The following is a 21268-nucleotide window of genomic DNA, read 5'->3' as shown; positions in this document are numbered from 1 at the left end:
CTTACAGGGGCGGTGGGTATATTAAATGAGCTGCCAGAGGATGTAGTTGAGGCAGGCACCATCACAAGGTTTAAAAAACATTTGGACAGGTACATGGATAGGATAGGTTTAGAAGGATGTGGGCCAAATATAGGCAGGTGGAGCTAGTGTAGATAGAGCTCATTGGCCGGTGTGGGCAAGTTGGGCCAGAGGGCCTATTCTCCTGCTGCAGGACTTTATGACTCTATGACTAATACAAATCATATTAATTTCTAAGCCAGTGGCATTATACAATTATTTTTTGTGCTTCTAATTGGCAATATCTAGTAAAAATAAAACAGTAGATCATCGAAAATGTTATAATTGTATAAATATTGGCCCACAAGAATATAATACTTAGTTAACACCAATGAAGTCTTACATTTCTACATAAATATATGAGCAAATAATCTAATAAAATCAAACATTTTATCAAGTATGCAATAGATATATGCTGCTGAAATTTATACTAATAATTTTGATACTCCTAGAATAATTATCCAATTTTTCAGAAACATTTATATAAACAATGCCTATGCCATGTGCCAGGACTGTATGCCAGTACCTCAAAATTGTTAAATACTAAATTGATGCACAACAGCTAATAGTATCATGTGAACTGTTAGAACATAGAACAGTACATCACAAGAATAGGACTTTCGGCCCACAATCTCTATGCTGAACATGATGCCAAGACCATCACTTATCTACCTACACATAATAAGGTGATAAGGTCATAATTGATAGGAGCAGAATTATTAGGCCATTGGGCACATCAAGTCTACTCCGCCATCCAATCATGGCCTATCTATCTCTCCCTCCTAACCCCATTCTCCTGCCTTCTCCCCATAACCCCTGTTACCCGTACTAATCAAGAATCTATCTATCTCTGCCTTAAAATATCCATTACCTTGGCCTCCACAGCTTTCTGTGGCAAAGATTTCCACAGATTCAGCACCCTCTGACATAGCCCTTGCCCCTCCATTCCCTGCAACTGTTATATGCATTCTGGCACCTTTTGGTCCTCAAAAAGAGTGCTGCATGTGAATCATAGAGATTATGAAACATAAGTCACTATATGGACAAATTGGATTTTAAGAAGGGACATATCAATTTTCATCAGGTCACATGTTCAAATTTCCTACTCAATAAGGGTGGAAATGAGCAACATAACCTGCAGTGACAATTAAACACTGAACAGAAATGTAAAAACACAACAATCTCCCAATTGACAAACATTATATCTTCCCTTCCCATTCCCATACTGTCCTGGAACTCCTCCGCTGTCACAGTAAGGCTACATGTAAATTGAAGGAACAGCACCTCATATTTTTTTCCCCCGATGCTCCGGTTTCCTCCCACACTCTAAAGACATACAGGTTAGTAGGTAAATTGTCCCTAGTGCTAGTTAACAGGGAGATCGCTGATCATGCGGACTCCGTGGGCCAAAGGACCTGGATCCACACTGTATCTCGAAAGTCTAAAGTCTAAAAGTCTTCAGATGGTGACTTCAGACAGACTTCTTCAGGCAGACCCAGTCTGAAGAAGGGTCCAGAGCCGAAACGTCACCTATCCATGTTCTCCAGAGATGCTGCCCGGCCCACTGAATTACTTCAGCAGTTTGTGTCTTCTTCTGACATTGATTGATAGATGATTAAGAAGAGACGGGCTTTGAATTTTACCCAACTTCCAATGTTCTTTTGACTTCAATTGAACATAATTTCAGAAGTGGAGCATAAACTTGGTCCTATATTCTGTGCTTGAGCTGCGGACCAAGGCGACTATATACCTCAGAGCACCAAATAACTAATAAAATGTCCAAGTGTAACCAAAACCAAGCTGCATAAAAAAGATGCAGTTTTGAACTTATAGTTCTAACCATGAGAATACGATATAATTCACTGACACAAAACAACAAACGATACCACAAATGGATTACCTCAACAAAAATAATAGTACTATTACATTTAATAATTCTTATCAGCAACTTTTTCTCGGAAGTGGATCAGCACTGTACAAAGATTTCAGATAGGAATTGCTATTGAAGAGAGAAAAATATCCTATGATTTGAATTTAGATAGAGCTTTGATTTCAAGCACAAATAGATCTTTCGCTGTTACATGCATTAATATTTTTCTCTATTGAAATATGATGATTGTCTGGCCAATTATATTACTTGTATTTATGTGGCATTTGGCTTTTACAACGTGTAATACAAGCACCATGGGCCAAAGCCTGTGTTCAATGAGTCTAAGAGTTTCCTGTAACACAGCATCATTTTGTGGTTATGTTTCTGCAGTATTTGAAATTGAATCTTTCATTACTAATTTCCTTGTTCTTGCTGTTTATCCAGTAGACACAAACACGAGCCTACACTAACTCACTTTCTTAGTTTCCAAGTTGATATATTAAAAATAAAATATAAAACTACAATTACAAATAACTTAGCAGTTCTATAGTAAACAGTTCTCCAGAGCAAAGATAGACACAAAGTGTTGAAGTTTACGGTGACACAGTGGCACAGCGGTAGATTTACTGCTTTACAGCGCCAGAGACTGGGGTTCAATCCTGACTACGGATGCTGTCTGTATGGAGTTTGTACGTTCTCCCTGTGACCGCGTGGGTTTTCTCTGGGTGCTCTGGTTTCCTGCCACACACTAAGACGGGCAGGTTTGCAGGTTAATTGGCTTTGGTAAAATTGTAAATTCTTCCTAGTGTGTAGGATAGTGCTAGTATGCGGGGTGATCGCTGGCCGGCATGGACTCGGTGGGCCAAAAGGCCTGTTTCCACACTGTATCTCTAAAGTCTAAAGTATAAAGCTGAGGAGAAAGGTCACGCGGAGAACATGCAAACTCTGCACAGGCAGCACCCGTAGTCAAGATCAAACGCTTGTCCCTGGTACGGTGAGGCTGCAGCTCTACAGATGCACCACCATGCCGGCCATTTAAGTAAAAGCTTAAGCAAACTCCACACAGACTCCACCCAAGGACCTGGATCAAACCCAGGTCCCTGGAGTTGTGAAACGGTCCCACTAATTGGAAAACCACTATGGTGCTCTGCATTAAGGGGTTTGAGTAACTGGTAACAACACAGAAGAAGACCATTACCAGAGCAATTCCACCACAGATCACCCTTTTCCTTATTTCTTTTATAGCGCTGCAGAAATAGTATAGCACCACATGATCTCAGAATATCCCAAATAGTGTCACTATTAATTACTTCTGCAGTGTACCAATAGTTGTTTTGTGTGAGCTGCTTTCTGCACAAGGCAAGATTCCTACATAACAATGAGATAAAGAAAGGTTAGATTCGCTGGCCATTGAATGGGATAGACACTTGCTAGGTTAAAGATAAGAAATGATCTACTCCACTCCCACAGTATTCTAATATGCACCAAAGAGATATTTAATATGTTATCCAACCATGGAATGTAGAATATAGAACAGTACAGCACAAGAACAAGCCCTAGGGCCCACAATGACTGTGTCGAACATGATGCCAAGACCATCACAGTCTGAAGAAGGGTCTCGACCCGAAACGTCACCCATTCCCTCTCTCCGAGATGCTGCCTGACCTGCTGCGTTACTCCAGCATTTTGTGATACCATCACTTATCTACCTGTACATAACTGGTGTCCTTCCATTCCCTGCATAACCATGTGCCTATCCAAACATTTTTTAAAAGCTGCTATCGTATCTGCTTCAACCAACACCTCTAGCAGCACATTCCAGGCACCCATCACCTTCTGTGTAAAAAACTTGCCCTGCGTAACACTTTAAACTTTCCCCACTCACCTTAAAGCTATGCCCCCTAATATTTTTCCATCCTGGGAAAAAGATTCTGACTGTCTACCCCATCTATGCCTCCAATAATTTTATATAGTTCTATCAGGTCTCCTCGTAACCTCCATCCTTCCAGAGAAAACAATCCAAGTCTGTACAACCTCTCCCTGTAGCCAATAACTCCTTATTCAGGCATCATTCTGGAAGAAGGGTTCCAAATGAAATGTCTCCTATCCACGTTCTCTAAGGATGTTGCCTGACCCGCTGAGTTACTCCAGCATTTTGTGTCTTTCCTTGGCAAACCAGCATCTGAGGTTCCTTATTTCATCATTCTGGTAAACCTCCTTTTATTATTATTTTTTAATATATATTAGGTGCAGGAGTAGGCCATTCGGCCCTTTGAGCCAGCACCACCATTCAATGTGATCATAGCTGATCATTCACAATCAGTACCTCGTTCCTGCCTTCTCCCCATACCGCCTGACTCTGCAATCAAAAGCTCTATCTAGCTCTCTCTTGAATGCATTCAGAGAATTGGCCTCCACTGCCTTCTGAGGCAGTGAATTTCATAGATTCACATTGAATTTCTGACTGAAAAAGTTTTTCCTCATCTCTGTTCTAAATGGCCTACCCCTTATTCTTAAACTGTGGCCCCTGGTTCTGGACTCCCCCAACATTGAGAACATATTTCCTGCCTCTAACGTGTCCAACCCCTTAATAATCTTATATGTTTTGATAAGATCCCCTCTCAACCTTCTAAATTCCAGTGTACACAAGCCTAGTCGCTCCAGTCTTTCAACATACGACAGTCCCGCCATTCCGGGAATTAACCTAGTGAGCTCCTCTGCACCCTTTCCAAAGCCTCCATATTCTTCCTGTAATGGGGCAGCCAGAATTACACACAATACTCCAAACATTCAAACATTTGGACAGGTACATGGATAGGATAGCTTTAAAGGAATACAGGCCAAGTGCAGGCCCATGAGTCTAGATGGGGCATGTTGGTCGGCATGGGCCTGTTTCCACACTGTATGACTCTATGACTCTCTATGAAATGCAGCCCAACCAAAGTCTTAAAAACCTGCATCAAATGTTGGCACAAACAATACTCTATCAGTGGAGTGTTACATTAAATTTCCGAGCTCAAATCACTGGAACAGGTCCAGGAGACCTTCAGATGAAGCAGAGACTTGTCGAATGATAGCTGACAGTGAGTAATTGCAGTTCCTCAAACTTGAGAGTCGGAAATTTTAGACCATCAATTCAAATGTCCTGTAGTAAGTTGTTCCCTGGTTTGTGTATTGGACCGGAAGGTTGGAGGCCAGATTGAATTGAGAGACCAGCTTCTTTGAACTGACCTTTTTAGAGAAAATATATCAGCACTGGGGTGGTCCATGAACTACGATGGAAGGATGTATTCCAGATCTTCTTGTCGACCTTAACTTCTTTTCCTTGACCTTTTATCCTTGTTACAGAGACTGCATGCATACGGCAATGCAAAAATAAAAGGTTATACTGCACTAAAAGAAAAAGCAATCCCTCTTTGAAATGGCTGACAAGTAGTTTGTTAAGATCAAAGCTGCTGTTACTTTTGTTTAGTTTAGTTTATTGCCATGTGTACCGAGGTACAGTGAAAAGCTTTTGTGCCTGCTAACCAGTCAGTGGAAAGACTATACAATGATTGCAATCAAGCCGTTCACAGTGTGCAGATATATGATAACAGGAAAAGCGTTTACTGCAAGATAAAGTCCAGTAAAGTCCGACGAAAGATAGTCCAATGGTCTCCAATAAGGTAGTATTGTAATCATGTATTGTCTTTCTGCTGACTGGTTAGCACGCAACAAAAGCTTTTCACTGGGGTGGTCCATGAACTACGATGAAAGGATGTATTCCAGATCTGCTTGTAGTCTTATGTCCACCTTAACACGTGACAATAAAATAAACCAAAATAAACTAAAATAAACTAAACTAAACTAAACTAAACAAAGCATAGTAGCTCAGGACTGCTGTCTAGTTGGTGATAGGATGGTTCAGTTGCCTGATAGCTGGGACAGTCTGACCAGCTAAATTCAACTACTATTTGCAAGCTGCTTCTTTTTTCCCCATAGTCTAAATTTAAATGTTAAATTCTGAGATAAAATGTAGGAATACATCTTTGGCATTCAGTATTGTTGCATTCGTTACGTGGACCACATTAGAACTTGCCAATTCCACAAAAATGTACCATCTATTTCAATTCTTCAATATGTTTTGATGTGCCCTGTATATCTGAGCCCCTATCTCTGAAATGAATTATGTCTAAAAAAAAAATGTAATATAAAGGAAGTGCTGCTGCTATTTATACTAAAGATAGACACAAAGTGCTGGAGTAACTCACCGGGTCAGGCAGCATCCCTGGGGAGAATGGGATAGGTGACATTTTGGGTCGGTACCTTTCCACAGACTCATCTGTGTCTATCTTAAAATATTAAACTTCTTAATCAATCTTAAATTTCTGGACTGCTTTTTCCATTTCCAGGGTTTCCTAGGACTATTGTTGTCTCCTTATTGATTTTTGTGGTTAAAAATGCATCCAAAGTGTGTAAAAATATATTCGCACCACCAACCAATCCTAAAACACTCTCAGATTATTTCTACTTGCCATTCTGACATATACACTTCACCTAAGGTCAAATGAATCTGAATATTTAATGAAATAAAGGACAGAAAAACAATGGATGACACATGTATATGTAAAAGATCACTTTAGTTAAAGCAAATGCCATATAAAAACTTTGCAGTGGGCACTTAACTTAAAAGTAAATATTATCTAAGATCAATTGATATTCAACAAGAAGACCTTGAAATTAATCTTTCTGGTTCTTTTTTTCAAAGACTTCCAAAGAGGGAAAGTAGACTCCCATTTGTCAAAACCGAACTAACGTTTATTATGGTTCATCTTCATAATCAGATAATTCAAGAATGACATAATATTTACTAATTATCTTTTGATCTCCTACCTGAAGCCGATTATTAAATTAAATAAATTATGCTTTACTAAAATGTTTGGCTTCTACGTTAAACAAGCCAGTTCAGTAAATCGGTTTTAAATGTGTTTCACTAACCCCATTATTATTTACAAATTTTGATTCACAATTCTGCCCCAAGCCCTTTTGGAACATTTGTATGTTTGTGTTGCACCAAACATGCCATATTGTCAGTTATCAAACCGGATTAATTAGATTTTAAGTTTACTTTGTGTTTTACTATCTTGATAATAAAGTCACGATTGATGAAGAACACTGTCATAACTAAACTTTCTCAGCAGATGTATCGCTAGGATAAAGAACAGAACTTCCCTGACATTTAATCATCATGGAATCTGCTTCAACTTGTATTTTTTTTTTGCTGCGCAATTAAATGATACCGGAATACTTTCACAAGGCGTCGTTTATTGAATTGAAACTATCACTCATTAGGTAACACAATGCAAAAGGAAAACACTTTGGAGTCAAGTAGGACCTGAAATGACTGCTCTGTTTAGGGTGACGGTGCTCTTGAGTTACAATTCCTACCTTCAGGCTGTGGAGGAATCACAGCTGGTTCCATGAAAAGACAACCTTAATGTGAAAGTGCCGTCCATCTTCGAAATGTTTAAAGTCATTATGCCAGCTTATTTACTAAACCATCTCAAAGAAAAGCTTGACATTTGACCAAGCCTTTTCCTCAACTATGTAAAATGCAGTTGTCACCATCTTAAAAGCCATGGTGGAATGTATGCAAACTTTATAGCAGCAATATTATCATATTGTATTTCCAAGCAACTTAAGTGAAGGTGTTTTGTTCAAGTCAATAAAGTGTCTTGTCTGTGTGCTGTCTCCTCCGAAGAATTTGTATCTTTAATTTTAAATATTCAGACCATTGGCTGTGCTGTCCCAACAAGACTGAAGTAGGGCAAAGTTGTGACCATTAAATTGTATTTTCAAGCAATGCAGAATGTTTAGGCTTATGTTCAGGTTTACTATGATTATTGTTACATGTACCCGCATGGAAACCCGGGTTACAAGAACGTGCAAACTCCACACAGTCAGCACCGTTCGCCATGACTGAACCCAGGTCTCTGGTGCTGTGATACAGCAGCTCTACTGCTGCCCAAGCTGATCCTATTTTGTTGCGTTCTTTGTTTAATACAGGTCCACCACCGATTTTGCGCACCCTTGGTTCCAGAGCCTTTCTGGATTATCTGTTTTGCCGGACCAATGGAGGTTACAGTCTCCGAGAGGAGTCCAACGGTATTGGAACTGTCTGCCTAGGCAGCCAAGGAATTGGCCCGCAAAGTCGGCTATGGGAATGGATCTGCAGGCTCTGGCTGGGCCCGAATTCCAGAGCCCCAGCTGCAGGGGGCAAATTCGACCCACCGATCGGCACAGAAGTCTCAATGAGGTTGAGATTGGCCGCCTCACCTGGCCAAGCTGCCACATTTTCGGAGGGATTCAAGTGCTTTCTCGCAATTTTGTCCGGATTAAAGGAGGCGTTGGAAAATCGGTGGTGGATCTGCGGGATTCCAGAATGAAACCCTCTCCTGTGGCATTCACCTCCTGCAGCCATATCTGCAATAGGATTGTAATGAGGTCTGAGACCAAATAACTTTCACTGTTAAGCCAATGAAACAATGTCTATGAACCATGTGTTTGTGAATTGTATTTGTAATTGTCTTTAATAGCATTCTTCAATGACAGGTAATTGAATGCCGGGTAACAACGACTGAGAAAAGACGAAAATGGCAGTAATTGAGTAGTTGGATTTGAAACAAAAACAAAAATGCTGGAAAACAAGTCAGATTTCTTTCTTTCTAGAGACTATTAAAAGTCTGCCATCTCATTTGGAAAATCTCTGCATTTTAGCATTAATTGGTGTGGCAAGTTCCTTTGGTGAATCACATTTTGGTTCCTAGTTGCCCAGTGAATTTAATTGTTTCCTCTCACTGTGGGAATATAATTATGGGATCAATGATAGTGAGTAGAATTTTACTAGAAGCAGAAGATAGACACAATATACTAGAGTATCTCAGCGGGTCAGGCAGCATCTCTGGAGCTAAGGAATAAGTGACGTGACTTATTTATTTTCCTGTCCATTCCTTTTCCTATTCCTATACCGTCACCTATTCTTTTCTCCAGCTTTTTGTGTTTATCTTCGGTGTAAACCAGCATTTGCAATTCCTTCTTACAGAAAAAGTAAGGACAGAGGCTCTGGGAATTGTCCACTATCAACGATATTCCCTTTACTAGTCATTTAGATTTGTCCAATTTCTTTGACATTCCAATGGCAGAGGAGGCAGCCCAGTTGACTTGCTGGCAAATTTAATGAATTCCCATTCATTGCATTTTAGTACAGAAGATGGATGCATTCAGATGCATTTCTTGCTGCTATAAGAGACTCCTTATTAGGGACCTACATGGTGTTTTCAGTGACTCCATGCCTGTGCACTGCTTTTGGATTTTGATTTCCGCTTCTATTTTGAATTCAATCACAGGTGATGAGTAGGAGTTTCCAATACCTAGAACTAGATTATAACTATTTAGCAACATTGCTGGACAATAAATAAAGTGCTCAAGGTTCATCTCTGGAGCTGATACTTACTGAGCACAGTAATAGGATCTTGGAGTCATTGATGAACTTCAAGAATCAGTCTCATGCATTAATCTTATGCATACAACAAATAGCATAAGGAATACCACAAAGCCAAGAGTCAAGAGTCAAGAGTTTTGTTGTCATATGTCCTGAACAGCACAATTAAATTCTTACTTACAACAGCACAACTATATAAACGTAGTACTCTGTAAAACCCATGATAATCAAGAACAAAAAATTCAGTAGAGAAGATAGACATAAAATGCTGGGGTAAATGGCCTGTCCCACTTAGGCGATGTTTTACGATTGCCGGCGACTGTCATAGTTGTCGCAGGTCGCCGAAAAAACAGCGAATGGATCCCCCCAATGACAATGTCTACGACAAGCTACAACAACCTACCACCTAGTCGACGTCATGCTACGGCAAGCTACCGACAACCGGCGACCCAATCGTCGCGATTTAGGACGTCCACCTACGACCACACCTACGACAACCTACGACCGCACAGGTGACAACTGAAGTCAACCTATGTCTATCCACGACAAGCTGCGACAGGCTACGACCCTGTCAGCGACAACTGAAGACAACTGAAGCCAATTCACGTCATTTTGGCCTCCAGTTTTGATGCCGGTTGACGTAGGTTGGATATAGGTAGTCGCCAATGGAATTCACCAAATTCAGCACCAGCGACAATCTACGTCACCTGGCAACAATCTGGTGACAACCTACGATTGCACTTATGTCAGGAGATGTCAAGCTAAGTTTATGGGGGTCAAACCAACTGTCGCTGAAAAACTGTAAACATCTCAAAATCCAGCGGTGACCAGAAAAACGCTACGACTCTTTGGAGACAACTCACGATCATACAGGCGACACCCCGGCGACTGTGTGGCGACAGCCTAGTCACCTGTAGTCGCCTAAAAATTCATCTAAGCCCTTTTCTCAGCGGGGCCGGCAGCATCTCTGGAGAGAAGGAATGGGAGACATTTCGGGATGAAACCAATCCGAAGAAGAGTCTCGACCCGAAACGTCACCCATTCCTTTCCGTCTGCCTGGCCCACTGAGTTATTCCAGCATTTTGTGTCTATGTTCAGTGTAAAACCAGTTTCTGCAGGTCCTTCCTACACAAAAGTTCAGTGCGTATATATTCTGTGAGTAATTAAAAACTGGCAAGTGGGACTATTGATGGTAGGGCAACTTGGTCACCACTGGCAATTTGGGCTGAAGGGCCTGTATCCGTTCTGTTTGACACTATGATTCTTTGACCCTATAATTCAACTGTCACAAGAAAGCAGGCCTGACCTACCATCTACCTCACTGGAGACCCTCAGACTATCTTTAATCTGACTTTATTGGACTTTATCTTGCACCAAACATTATTATTTTTATTGTGTATCTGCACACTGTGGACAGCTTGATTGTAATCATGTATAGTCTATCCGCTGACTGTTTAGCAAGCAGCAAAAGAGCTTTTCACTGTACCTCGGTACACCTGACAATAAACTAAACCAAATTAATGTCATTATAAGGTCTACCACTAGGTGGCAAAGCAGAGTGAATCAATGAACTGACTTTCTGTTTCCTTGCATCTATCTGCAGTAAAGATGCAAATTAATTGTAATTAAATTTTAAGATTAAAAACATGAATTGCAAATAATCCCATTATTAAAAATATAATCCATGTTAATTGTGGTTTTAATCTTACTGTTAAACAACACCGAAATTGCAGTCTTTTTAAATGGTCTAAAGAAATGTTTATATAATTTTAAGGCCAAAGGAGCAGATTTGAGCCCATCGAGTTTGCTCTTTTATTTGATCATGGCTGATTTATTTTTACCTCTCAACCCCCTTATCTGGCCTTCTCCTTTCTGTATGGTTCAATGGCACAAGCGGCACAGTGGCGTAGCGGTAGAGTTGCTGCCTCACAGCGCCAGAGACCCGTGTTCGATCCTGACCAAGGGTGCTGTCTACGTGGAGTTTGCACGTTCTCCCTGTGACTGCGTGGGTTTTCTCTGGGTGCTCCGGTTTCCTCCTACATTCCAAGGCCGTGCAGGTTTGTAGTCTTAACTGGCTTCTGTAAATTCCCCCTAGTGTGTGGGATAGAACTAATCGTTGGTCGGCTTGGACTCGGAGGGCCGAAGGGCCTGTTTCCATGCTGAGTTACTTCAGCATTTTGTGTCTATAGTCAGGTAATGAGTTGGGAACCAGCCAGCATTTGAATGTCACCTTGACCCTCAAATGTTGTGGCATTCACAAGCAGTGCTAAATGCAATCAATTGGTGAGAGGGGAAAGAGTTAATAGGAACCTGAGGGGTAGTTGAGGCAGGTCCTGTCACAACATTTAAAAGATATTTGGACTGCTACGTGGATAGGAAAGGTTTAGAGGGATATGGGCCAAATGTGGACAGGTGGGACTAGTGCAGATGGGGCATCTTGGTCGTCATGGACAAGTTGTTTGTATGACTCTATGACTGTGAGTTGAAGTCTGCTTAAAAGAGGAAGGTAGGGATAGAGAGAACTTAAAGAGGTGGAGAGAGAGAGAAAGGTAAAAGCAGAAAAGGAAGAGAGGAAAGAGTGAGAGAGAATGATAAAGAGAGGAGATAGTGTGAGAGAATCACAAGACAATAAGGGAGAAAGGTCATTGAGAAGAAGAGAGGGAAATGGGGATCTGTACCTCTAAACTAAACTAAACTAAAATATGTAGAAAAAAGGAATTAGAAATGCTGGTTTATAAAAGAGGACACAAAATGCTGGTGTAGCTCAATAGTTCAGGCAGCATCACTGGAGAACATGGATAGGTGACGTTTTGGGTCAGGACCCTTGTTGGGACTGGTTGTGGGGGGGGTAGAAAGCTGGGAGGGGCAGGACAAAGCATGGCTGGTCATGGGTGGACACAGGCAGTGGGTGGGTGGAGGGGGGGGGGGGGGGTTGATCGGCAGATGGTTGGAGCAAAGGCCAGAGATAAAAGCAGAAGGTGTGAGACAGGATTGACGAGTTGCCGATTTTCTCCTCAGCTGTATGTTTGGCCTGACTAAGTAACATCAAGCAATCAACAGAGCTGTGGCTGATTCTTCAAAGATTATTTACCTCAGAAATGTGTATAAATGAAAATATCCTAATTACTATCCATCATGAAATCGCAGGTAACATCTACAGCTCACTTAATTTCACCCATTTGTTTTCATGTAAAAACTTGAAGAAGAGGAAAAACAATGCGAGTGTGTCTGACAGATGTTAGCAATTAGAATGTTTTCATTTTCTAACAAAAGTATACCAGTAATCATTATAATTAGTACCTGTTCTAACAACATAACATAAACGTGGTATTACAAAACTCTGGCACAAATTTTTTTCTTGGAAAAAGAACTCAAATTATGAGGAGGAAAAGCTCTATGCACCCTGGCTTTTGCAATGAATGTAATGGATACTTGGCAGGAGGGTCTTTAAAGTAGAGCCCCATTGACCACCATTACAACTACTTCTCACATTTAATGGTTCAATGGTGCTTTACTGTCACATATGCCAAAAGCACAGTGAAATTATTTGCTTACAAACATTCCAGTGGAGTATTGCCACACCTAAGCACATCCCCAATTAGCGAATTGTACAGAAATAGTTCACTGAGCCTGTATGCAAGGGGTGCCATGTTTTGTCGCCACTTCAAAGGCCAGCCCGCGCGCGCTCTGGTTGTTATGCGCGATGCCCTAGGCTGCTGCACGGCTTTCGACTTAACATTAACAAAAAAAGCTACATCGTAAAGTCATGCAAATGTGACTCTCATAATGCTATTTTAATAGGGCAAGTCAGAAAACCCATCTCGGCACCAACCGAATAAGTAAAGTCCCACACAATAGGCTACAAGGGCTGACTGAACTGAACCTCAAAGAAGCCTCAGTAACTTGCGACCATTAAGATCGTGGTATTCTGCACCCTATTGTGTTTAGGAAGACAAGAGTCAAGAGTGTTTTACTGTCGAAGGTAGGCATAAAAAGCTGGAGTAACTCAGTAAACTCTCAGCGGGACAGGCAGCATCTCTGGAGAGAAGGAATGGGTGACGTTTCGGGTCAAGACCCTTCATCAGTCTCGACCCAAAGTGTCACCCATTCCTTCTCCCCAGAGATGCTGCCTGTCCCGCTGAGTTACTCCAGCATTTTATGTCTATCATCGATTTAAACCAGCATCTGCAGTTCTGGTTTAGGGTAAGGGTAGGGTAGATTTGGAGGGATGTGGGTTAGACGCAGAGAGGTGGGGAACAAGCTCGACTTGGCAACTTGGTTGGCACGGACGAGTTGGGCTGAAGGGCCTGCGTCCATGCTGTACGGCTCTGCAACTCGTCCTATGCATATCTACCCTCTGCTGAGTTACTCCAGCATTTTATGTCTATCATTGATTTAAACTAGCATCTGCAGTTCTTTCCTACACGTGTTTTATTGTCATATGTCCCAGATAGAACAACGAAATTCTTACTTGCAGCAGCACAACAGAATATGAACTGCAGATGCTACTTTACACCCAAAGATAGACACAAAATGCTGGAGTAACCCAGCGGGTCAGCCAGCATCTCTGGAGAAAGGAATAGGTGACGTTTCAGTTGTTTATTGGATGTGATCTGGCAGTATCAACACAGTCACCCTGACAAAGCTCTTAGAGGTGATCATAGGTGCTGCTTTTGTCTTGCAGGACTGTTATAGGTTAGGAATGGCCCATGATATTACGAGCTGTTGGCAGAGTCTGTCTCATTGAAAGCCTTGCTCAAGTCAAGTCTAGTTGAGTTTATTGGGGTATGCACAAGTACGGTGAGATACAGGTATCGCAAAAATCTTGTTTGCAGCAGTATTACAGGCACATAGTCACACAAAAGAACACAGAATTGTACATAAATTCTACAAGACAGTGAAAAGAAAAAAGGCGAGAACAAAACACAAGTGCAAAACAATTGGGAAGCAAGTCCATGGTTAAGCAAGAGGTTGTCTGTAACATTCCGTTGCCAAGGATTAGAGTTGTGCGGGTCGGTTAAAGACCCAGATGGTTGAAGGAAAATAGCTGTTCCTGAACCTGGTGGTGTGGGACTCCAGGCTTCTGTACCTCCGTTAGATGTTAGACTTTAGACTTTCGAAATACAATACGGAAACCAACGATCACCCCGAACACTAGCCATATCCTACACACTAGGGACAATTCACAATTTTCTGAAGCCAATTATGGAGATGTTTTACAGGGGCTGCATTTTGTGCAAGGATATAAGAGAGAGATAGAATACCTTCAACGTCAACATAGCCAAGGAACTGACCGTTGACTGCAGAGAGGGAAAGTCAGGAGATCACCTTTATTTTAGAGATACAGTGCAGAATCAGGCCCTTCGGCCCACCAATCCATGCCGACCAATGATCCTCATACACTAGCTCTATCCTAGGTGATAATTTACAGTTTTTACCAAAATCAATTAACCTACGAACCCACGCAGTCACGGGGAGAACGTACAAACTCGGCACAGTCAGCACCCATAGTTAGGATCGAACTGGCACTGTAAGGCAGCAACTCTACCGCGGCACCACCATGCTGCCCCAATGACACTGTTGACAACTGCCAGTGTTCGTTGGTGGGTTGGCAGTGGAGAGAGTTAAGCAGCTTCAAATTCCTGGCTGTTAACATCTTGGATAACCTGTGCTGGTCCCAGCAGGTAGATGTAATCATGAAAAAGGTGTGCCAGTGCCTCTACTGAAAAGTTTAACGAGATTTGGAATTTTCTCGAATGCCCAAACTTTTACAGGTGCACTCCAGAAAGTATCCTTGCTATCCACTGCAGAGGAACATAACAAGCTGCAGACTCAGCCCAGACCATCACTCTGCCTACCATTGAGAGCATCTGCCAGAGGCACTGTCTCAAGAAGACCTCATCTATCACCACAGTTCTCCACCACCCAGCCCATGCCCTCTTCTCTCTGCTATTGTTGGGCAGTGGTAGAGTTGCTGCCTCACAGAACCAGAGATCTGGGTTTGATCCTAACTATGGGTGCTGTCTGAGTGGAGTTTGTATGTTCTCCCCGTGACCGCATGGGCTTTCTCCAGGTGTTCCACTTTCCACCCATGTGCCAAAGACCTGCAGGTTTATGTTAATTGGCCTCTGTAAAAATTGTCCCTCATGTGTAGGATAGATCTAGTGTACAGGGTGATTGTTGCGCAACGCAGATTTGGTGGGACGAAGGACCTGTTTCCACGCTGTATCTGTAAACTAAAGAATGCTGGTCAATCATCGACACTGTCTTGGAACACCCCAGATCTCTCCAATAAAGGTTTCAGCTTACCAGTCTGGCAAGGACATTCACATTAGTTCTATCGTCTGGTGTGATATGTTGTAACCAAATGGATCCCACCTAACCACCTCACATGGAAAATGGCCATTAGTCAAAAGAAAAAATATGGATTGAAACTTTAGACTTCAGAAATACAGTACAAAAACAGGTCCTTCGGCCCACCAAGTCCATGGTGATCATCAATCCGCATGCACCAACCTACACACTAAAGCCAATTAATCTACAAATGTGTATGGCTTTGGAGTGTGGAAGGAAACCGGAACACCCGGAGAAAACCTACGCAGTCTCAGGAAGAACTTACAAACTTTGTACAAACAGCACCCGGAGTCAGGATTGAACCTGGGAAACAGTGAACATAGAACAGCACAGCACAAGAACAGGCCCTTCAGCCCACAATCTCTATGCTGAACATAATGACAAGACCAACTCTTATCTCTCTGCACATAACCCATATCGCTCCATTCCCAGCATATCTAGATTCCCATCCAAAAGTCTTTGAAATGCCACTAACTGAAACTTATGAGATGACAGGAACGATGTCAATAATACTTCCTGTGTAGAATAACACCATAAAATGATCATACCAAAGAAAAAGAATGAATAATGGATAGAGTGGATGTAGAGAGGATGTTTCCACTAGTGGGAAAGTCATGGACCCAGTGGCCATAGCCTCAAAATAAAAGGACATAGCTTTAAGAAGAAGGTGAGGAGGAATTTCTTTAATCAGAGGGTGGTGAATCTGTGGAATTCAGAGCAAGTCAATGGGTATTTTTAAGGCAGAGATAGAAAGATTCTTGATTAGTACGAGTGACAGGGGCTATGGGAAGAAGGCAGGAGAATGGGGTTGAGAGGGAAAGATAGATCAGCCATGATTGAATGGCAGAGATTTGATGGGCCAAGTGGCCTAATTCTGCTCCAATCACTTATGAACATGAAGATTACCTCTGTACAACGTAATCACAGGAGGGATATAGCAAAAAAGCACACCTAAGGAACAAAACAGTCTAAATATGAAATACCTTAGAGAAAAAAAGCATTTAAGAAATTATATTAGGATATAAATAGTAATATCTAAGTAGATATTGAGGTGACACCACTAAAAATATTTATTCATTTCTAAATGAAAAACAGTTAATTAATCTTGTCTGAGTTGACATATATATTATTTAAAACATGGTTTATATTATATATTTGAATTACAGTGCATACTTAAGAGATTTATATTTTTATTTTTAACAAGCCAATAGAAATAAATTTTGAACCCTTGACTGTTATGTATCATGTAGAATTACTGTTATTTATATCTTAATAACATGGAGCATCTGACTAATGTGACATCTACTGAAGAAATCTAATTCCATGGAATAATATTCCCTCAAGCATTTTTTGTCTGTTTGCCAGATCTGCTGTAATAAAGAACACAATAGTTCACGTGTAATTTTAAGAAAGCATGGGAAACATGAAGTTTTATTGGTTATTATCAACTGTGCTATGTATAGTGTGGTCTCATCCTATGCATAGTAGATCTATGATTACGATACCTTCATCAATATACAAAGTAAATATTTGGTTTCAAGGTTATAAACAAACCTTTAAAAATATATTGTGTTCTCATGTAGACTAGAGCAGGGGTTAATTCATTCTTCTCCCAGAACTGTCAAGTCTTTTTAGTTTAGTTTAGCTTCAAGATACAGCGCGGAAACTGCCCCTTCGGCCCAAGAAGTCCGTGCCCAAGATCCCCACACACTAACACTATCCTACACACATTAGGGGCAATTTACAATTTACCAAGCCAATTAGCCTGCAAACCTGTACGTCTTTGGAGTGTGGGAGGAAACCGGAGCACCCAGAGAAAACCCACGCAGGTCTCGAGGAGAAGCTACAAACTCCGCACAGACAGCACCCATAGCCAGGATCGAACTCCACTGCTACACCATGGTGTCACCCAAAGAACTGCAGATGCTGGTTCACACAAATAAAGACTCAAAGTGCTGAAGCAACTCATTGGTTTCATTGTTTCAGCAGTGTACAAAATGTGCAGGCTAATGCAAAAAGGGAACCAGTTTAAAGACAATAAAAGTGTATGCCAGTGAGGAGACACAAAGTGCTGTACTAACTCAGCGGGTCATGCAGCATCTCTGGAAAACATGGATAGGTGATGTTTTGGGTCAGAACCCTTCTTCAGAATGATTGTAGTGGTGGAGGGGGAGAAAGCTTGAAGTGGGGCAGGACAATATCTGGCAAGTGATAGGTGGATACAGGCGAGGGCGGTGCTTTGGTCAAAGGGCAGATGAAAAGACAAAAAGTGTGAGATAAGGATAGAAGTTGCACTAAATGTGAAGCCAGTGGAAGGAATATAGGTGGAAGGGGATGGGGGAAGGAAAAAGGGAGATATGTGTAGGCATCCATGTGGGGCACATGGAAGAGAGGGGGAAAGAGTGGGGGGAGGGGGTTATATGTAGGTTAGTTGCCTAACATTGGAACTGCTGGGTTGTAAGCTGCCCAAGCGGAAGATGAGGTCCTGTTCCAGCTTGTGTGTAGCCTCACTCTGGCAATGGAGAAGGCCCAGGACAGAAAGGTCAGTAGGGGAATGGGGAGGGGAGGTTAAACTAGTTGGGTTCAGCTCTAAGTCTAAAGCATGTCATGGGCAAAAGAGAATATATGCAAAGCTTGAAGTACTGTAAACAATGGAGGAAAAAACATCTCCAAATGTTTTTTGGGCCTGATTGCATACAGTGCTGTATGAAGTGGACTGGATATCAAATTCAATTCCGCACCGTGAGAGAAGTATAATTAAAATTGCTGTAAATTTGGTGATTCAAAGAAACTGATCTTTAAAAATATAGGGCCTAACCTGGTAAGAAGTGGAAAATGAATACAGGGATTGTGATATGTGAATGACCTATGGAATGTGGACCTTACAAAGGTCACGCAAAAAAAATCAAGATAGCTCGGTATTTTCAAGTCCAATGAGTGACATTATAACCATAAGACCTAGAAGCAGAATTAAGCCATTCAGCCCATCGAGTCTAGTTTGCCATTCAATCATGGCTGATCTATTTTTCCTTCTCAACACCATTCTTGTGCCCTCTCCCTGTAACCATTGACCTCCTGCTGCTCCTATGACCTATAAAGTATTTGCATCATTTTACTTTGTTTTAAACACTTTTTGTTTTAGTGATAAACAAATGACCCTCCAAAATATAAAATTGTCCTTAAAATTATCAGCATTCTTGCTAAGATAATATGAGAATCAAAAAAAAAATTAGAGTTTCACTGAACACTTGCGCTCTGTCCACCAAGATCTGCTGGATCTACCAGTTGCTATTTTACAGCAGTGGCAGAGGACACCAACAGCATCACCAGGCTGGGTCAACCCCTGCAATACCGACCCCGTGCCGTCACCAGGACAATGGGTCTTTAGGGCCAAGATAAGACTCTGTGAAGAACTTTGACACATGAAGGGCCCAAGTTGGCGGTACTATTTTTACACCACAACCATAACACATTTGTACTTATCTATGATTGTACTTATCTATGTTATGATTTGACTGCATTGTATACAAAGCCAAGTATTTCACTGCTTCGGTACAGGTGACAATAAAGTCCCATTTGAATCATTGAGCATTTTAACTAGTTCTTTAAAATAAAGTTTTACTCTTTTTACCTACTACTTGTCTTTTGAACGGTTTTTAAATATCTCCGACTTTTAGCAGTGTTAATGTAAAAGTCTTTGAGGCTCACATCAAAGGTGCAGAGCTGAGGATTACTCATCTCCTGGAGCCCACTCTGTCTCACAGGAGACCTTGTGGGTGTGTACCGTCAAATGGTTCATCCATACCCTTTCTCTGTATGAAACAATGTCTAGGCAGGTGGGCACCTCAGGCAGCATGTCCTGGCAATGGTTGGGATCTGGTTCAGTATGACCCATTATCTTGTCATTCTTCTCAATGTTTGTCGGGGGTTGTAAATCATGTTTCTGTCATCACAAGTCATCACTCTTCAAAACTGCTTCCTTGATTGCAAAGCATCCTGGAATATGCATGAAAATCCTTTCTTCAAAACTGACTCAGTTACTTGTCGGAGAAGGTGTCACTGCAATGCTGAAATAAGTTATTAAAATGTTAAGCAAATCTCATCACGTGCAATGGTTTGCACAATCACAATGGCGATAAGGATTTAGTTTAGTTTAGAGATACAGCAGGGAAACAGGCATTTCGGCCCACCGAGTCCGCGCCGCCCAGCGATCCTCACACACCAACACCATCTTACACACTGGGGACAATTTACAATTTTTACCAAAGCCAATTAACGTATCTCCAATTAAAACCTGTACGTCTTTGGAGTGTGGAAGGAAACCAGAGCACCTGGAGAAAACCCACATGGTCACAGGGAGAAGTGCAACTCCGTACAGACAGCACTCGTAGTGAGGATCGAACCGGGGTCTCCAGTGCTGTAAGGCAGCAACTCTGCCGCTGCCCCTAATGCAGAGATTAATCAGCATGAAATTATAATGTTATTAACGTCTCACTTCATCTAAACAATCTGCAGTAGATCTCTCCACTGTTCAAGTGACGACATACAAATATTGAATGACACTTATATTGACTGTTAGGTACCTGTCCAAATGTTTTTAGATGTACACCACTTGCCGCACCTACCTCCTCTGGCAGCTGGTACGATTTAACCACCACACTCATTGTGAAAACTTGCCCCTCAGGTTCCGATTACATTTTTCCCCTCTCACCTCAGACCTAGGTCTACTATCATCCTTGCATTGATTGTCCATAAATTTATAAAGCCTAGCATTTCAAACCTTTTATTCAGTTTATCTTGCGATGTCCCAATAGATTACTGACACGAAGATTAACAAAGGAAATCGCTTTAAATATCCATCTTTTATGTAGTAGATCTTACCAAAACTGATTATTTTTGAACCAGAAAATATCTTTCAAAAATGACAGAAGTTAAGCTCAAAGCTTGATTTGTCAGTGCAGTATAAAATAAAGTTATCTTAATTCTGATTAACTGATTTCCTACTCTTTGCAGGTTTAGTGTGAAATACCAGTTTTGAAATTCTTCCCCATTCACTTCCTAACTCTCACTAAAATAAACATTTGTGCTCAATGACTTTCACTGCAATTCAGGACAATTTTGTTTTAATTAAAGGTCATGATCTGCCTGTTTGAGTGCTGCGCAACTCCGTGACTTTATGGCACTCTGAGTAATAAAGTTTAAAATCGATTAACAACGTCTAATTATACAATTTGCAATGGTTACATTAAAAAATAATTCTCTGGACACCCAAATCATTTTACATTTGCAGAACGCCAAAATACTGAAACTGAACTTGGGCGACATGGTGGCACAATGTTTGAGCTGCTGCCTTATAGTGTCAGAGACCCGGGTCCGATCCTGACTATGTGTGCTGTCTTTACGGTGTTTGAACGTTCTCCCCGTGACTGCGAGGGTTTTCTCTGGGTGCTCCGGTTTCCTCCCACATTCCAAAGACGTGCAGGTTTGTAGGTTAATTGGCTTCGGTT

At 41.5% G+C, this 21268-nt stretch overlaps 1 protein-coding gene across 20 annotated transcripts in view; it reads right to left on the bottom strand.

Moving 5' to 3' along the window:
* The window catches only part of LOC144597286 (uncharacterized), a 301061-nt gene that overhangs the window by 196833 nt on the left and 82960 nt on the right, over positions 1–21268 (bottom strand). Inside the window, exon 6 of one of the 20 annotated variants that reach the window (XM_078406433.1) lies at positions 19272–19828. The exons of the other annotated variants lie outside the window; for them this stretch is intronic. Within the exon in view, the coding sequence (XP_078262559.1) occupies positions 19799–19828 (30 nt within the window). The 3' untranslated portion in view covers positions 19272–19798. Of the gene's footprint in view, positions 1–19271; positions 19829–21268 lie in introns of those variants that run through there. 20 annotated transcript variants of the gene reach the window in all.

Source organism: Rhinoraja longicauda, chromosome 10 (genome assembly GCF_053455715.1).
Source record: "Rhinoraja longicauda isolate Sanriku21f chromosome 10, sRhiLon1.1, whole genome shotgun sequence".
NCBI lineage: Eukaryota > Metazoa > Chordata > Chondrichthyes > Rajiformes > Arhynchobatidae > Rhinoraja > Rhinoraja longicauda.
This window is presented reverse-complemented; position numbering and strand designations above follow the sequence as displayed.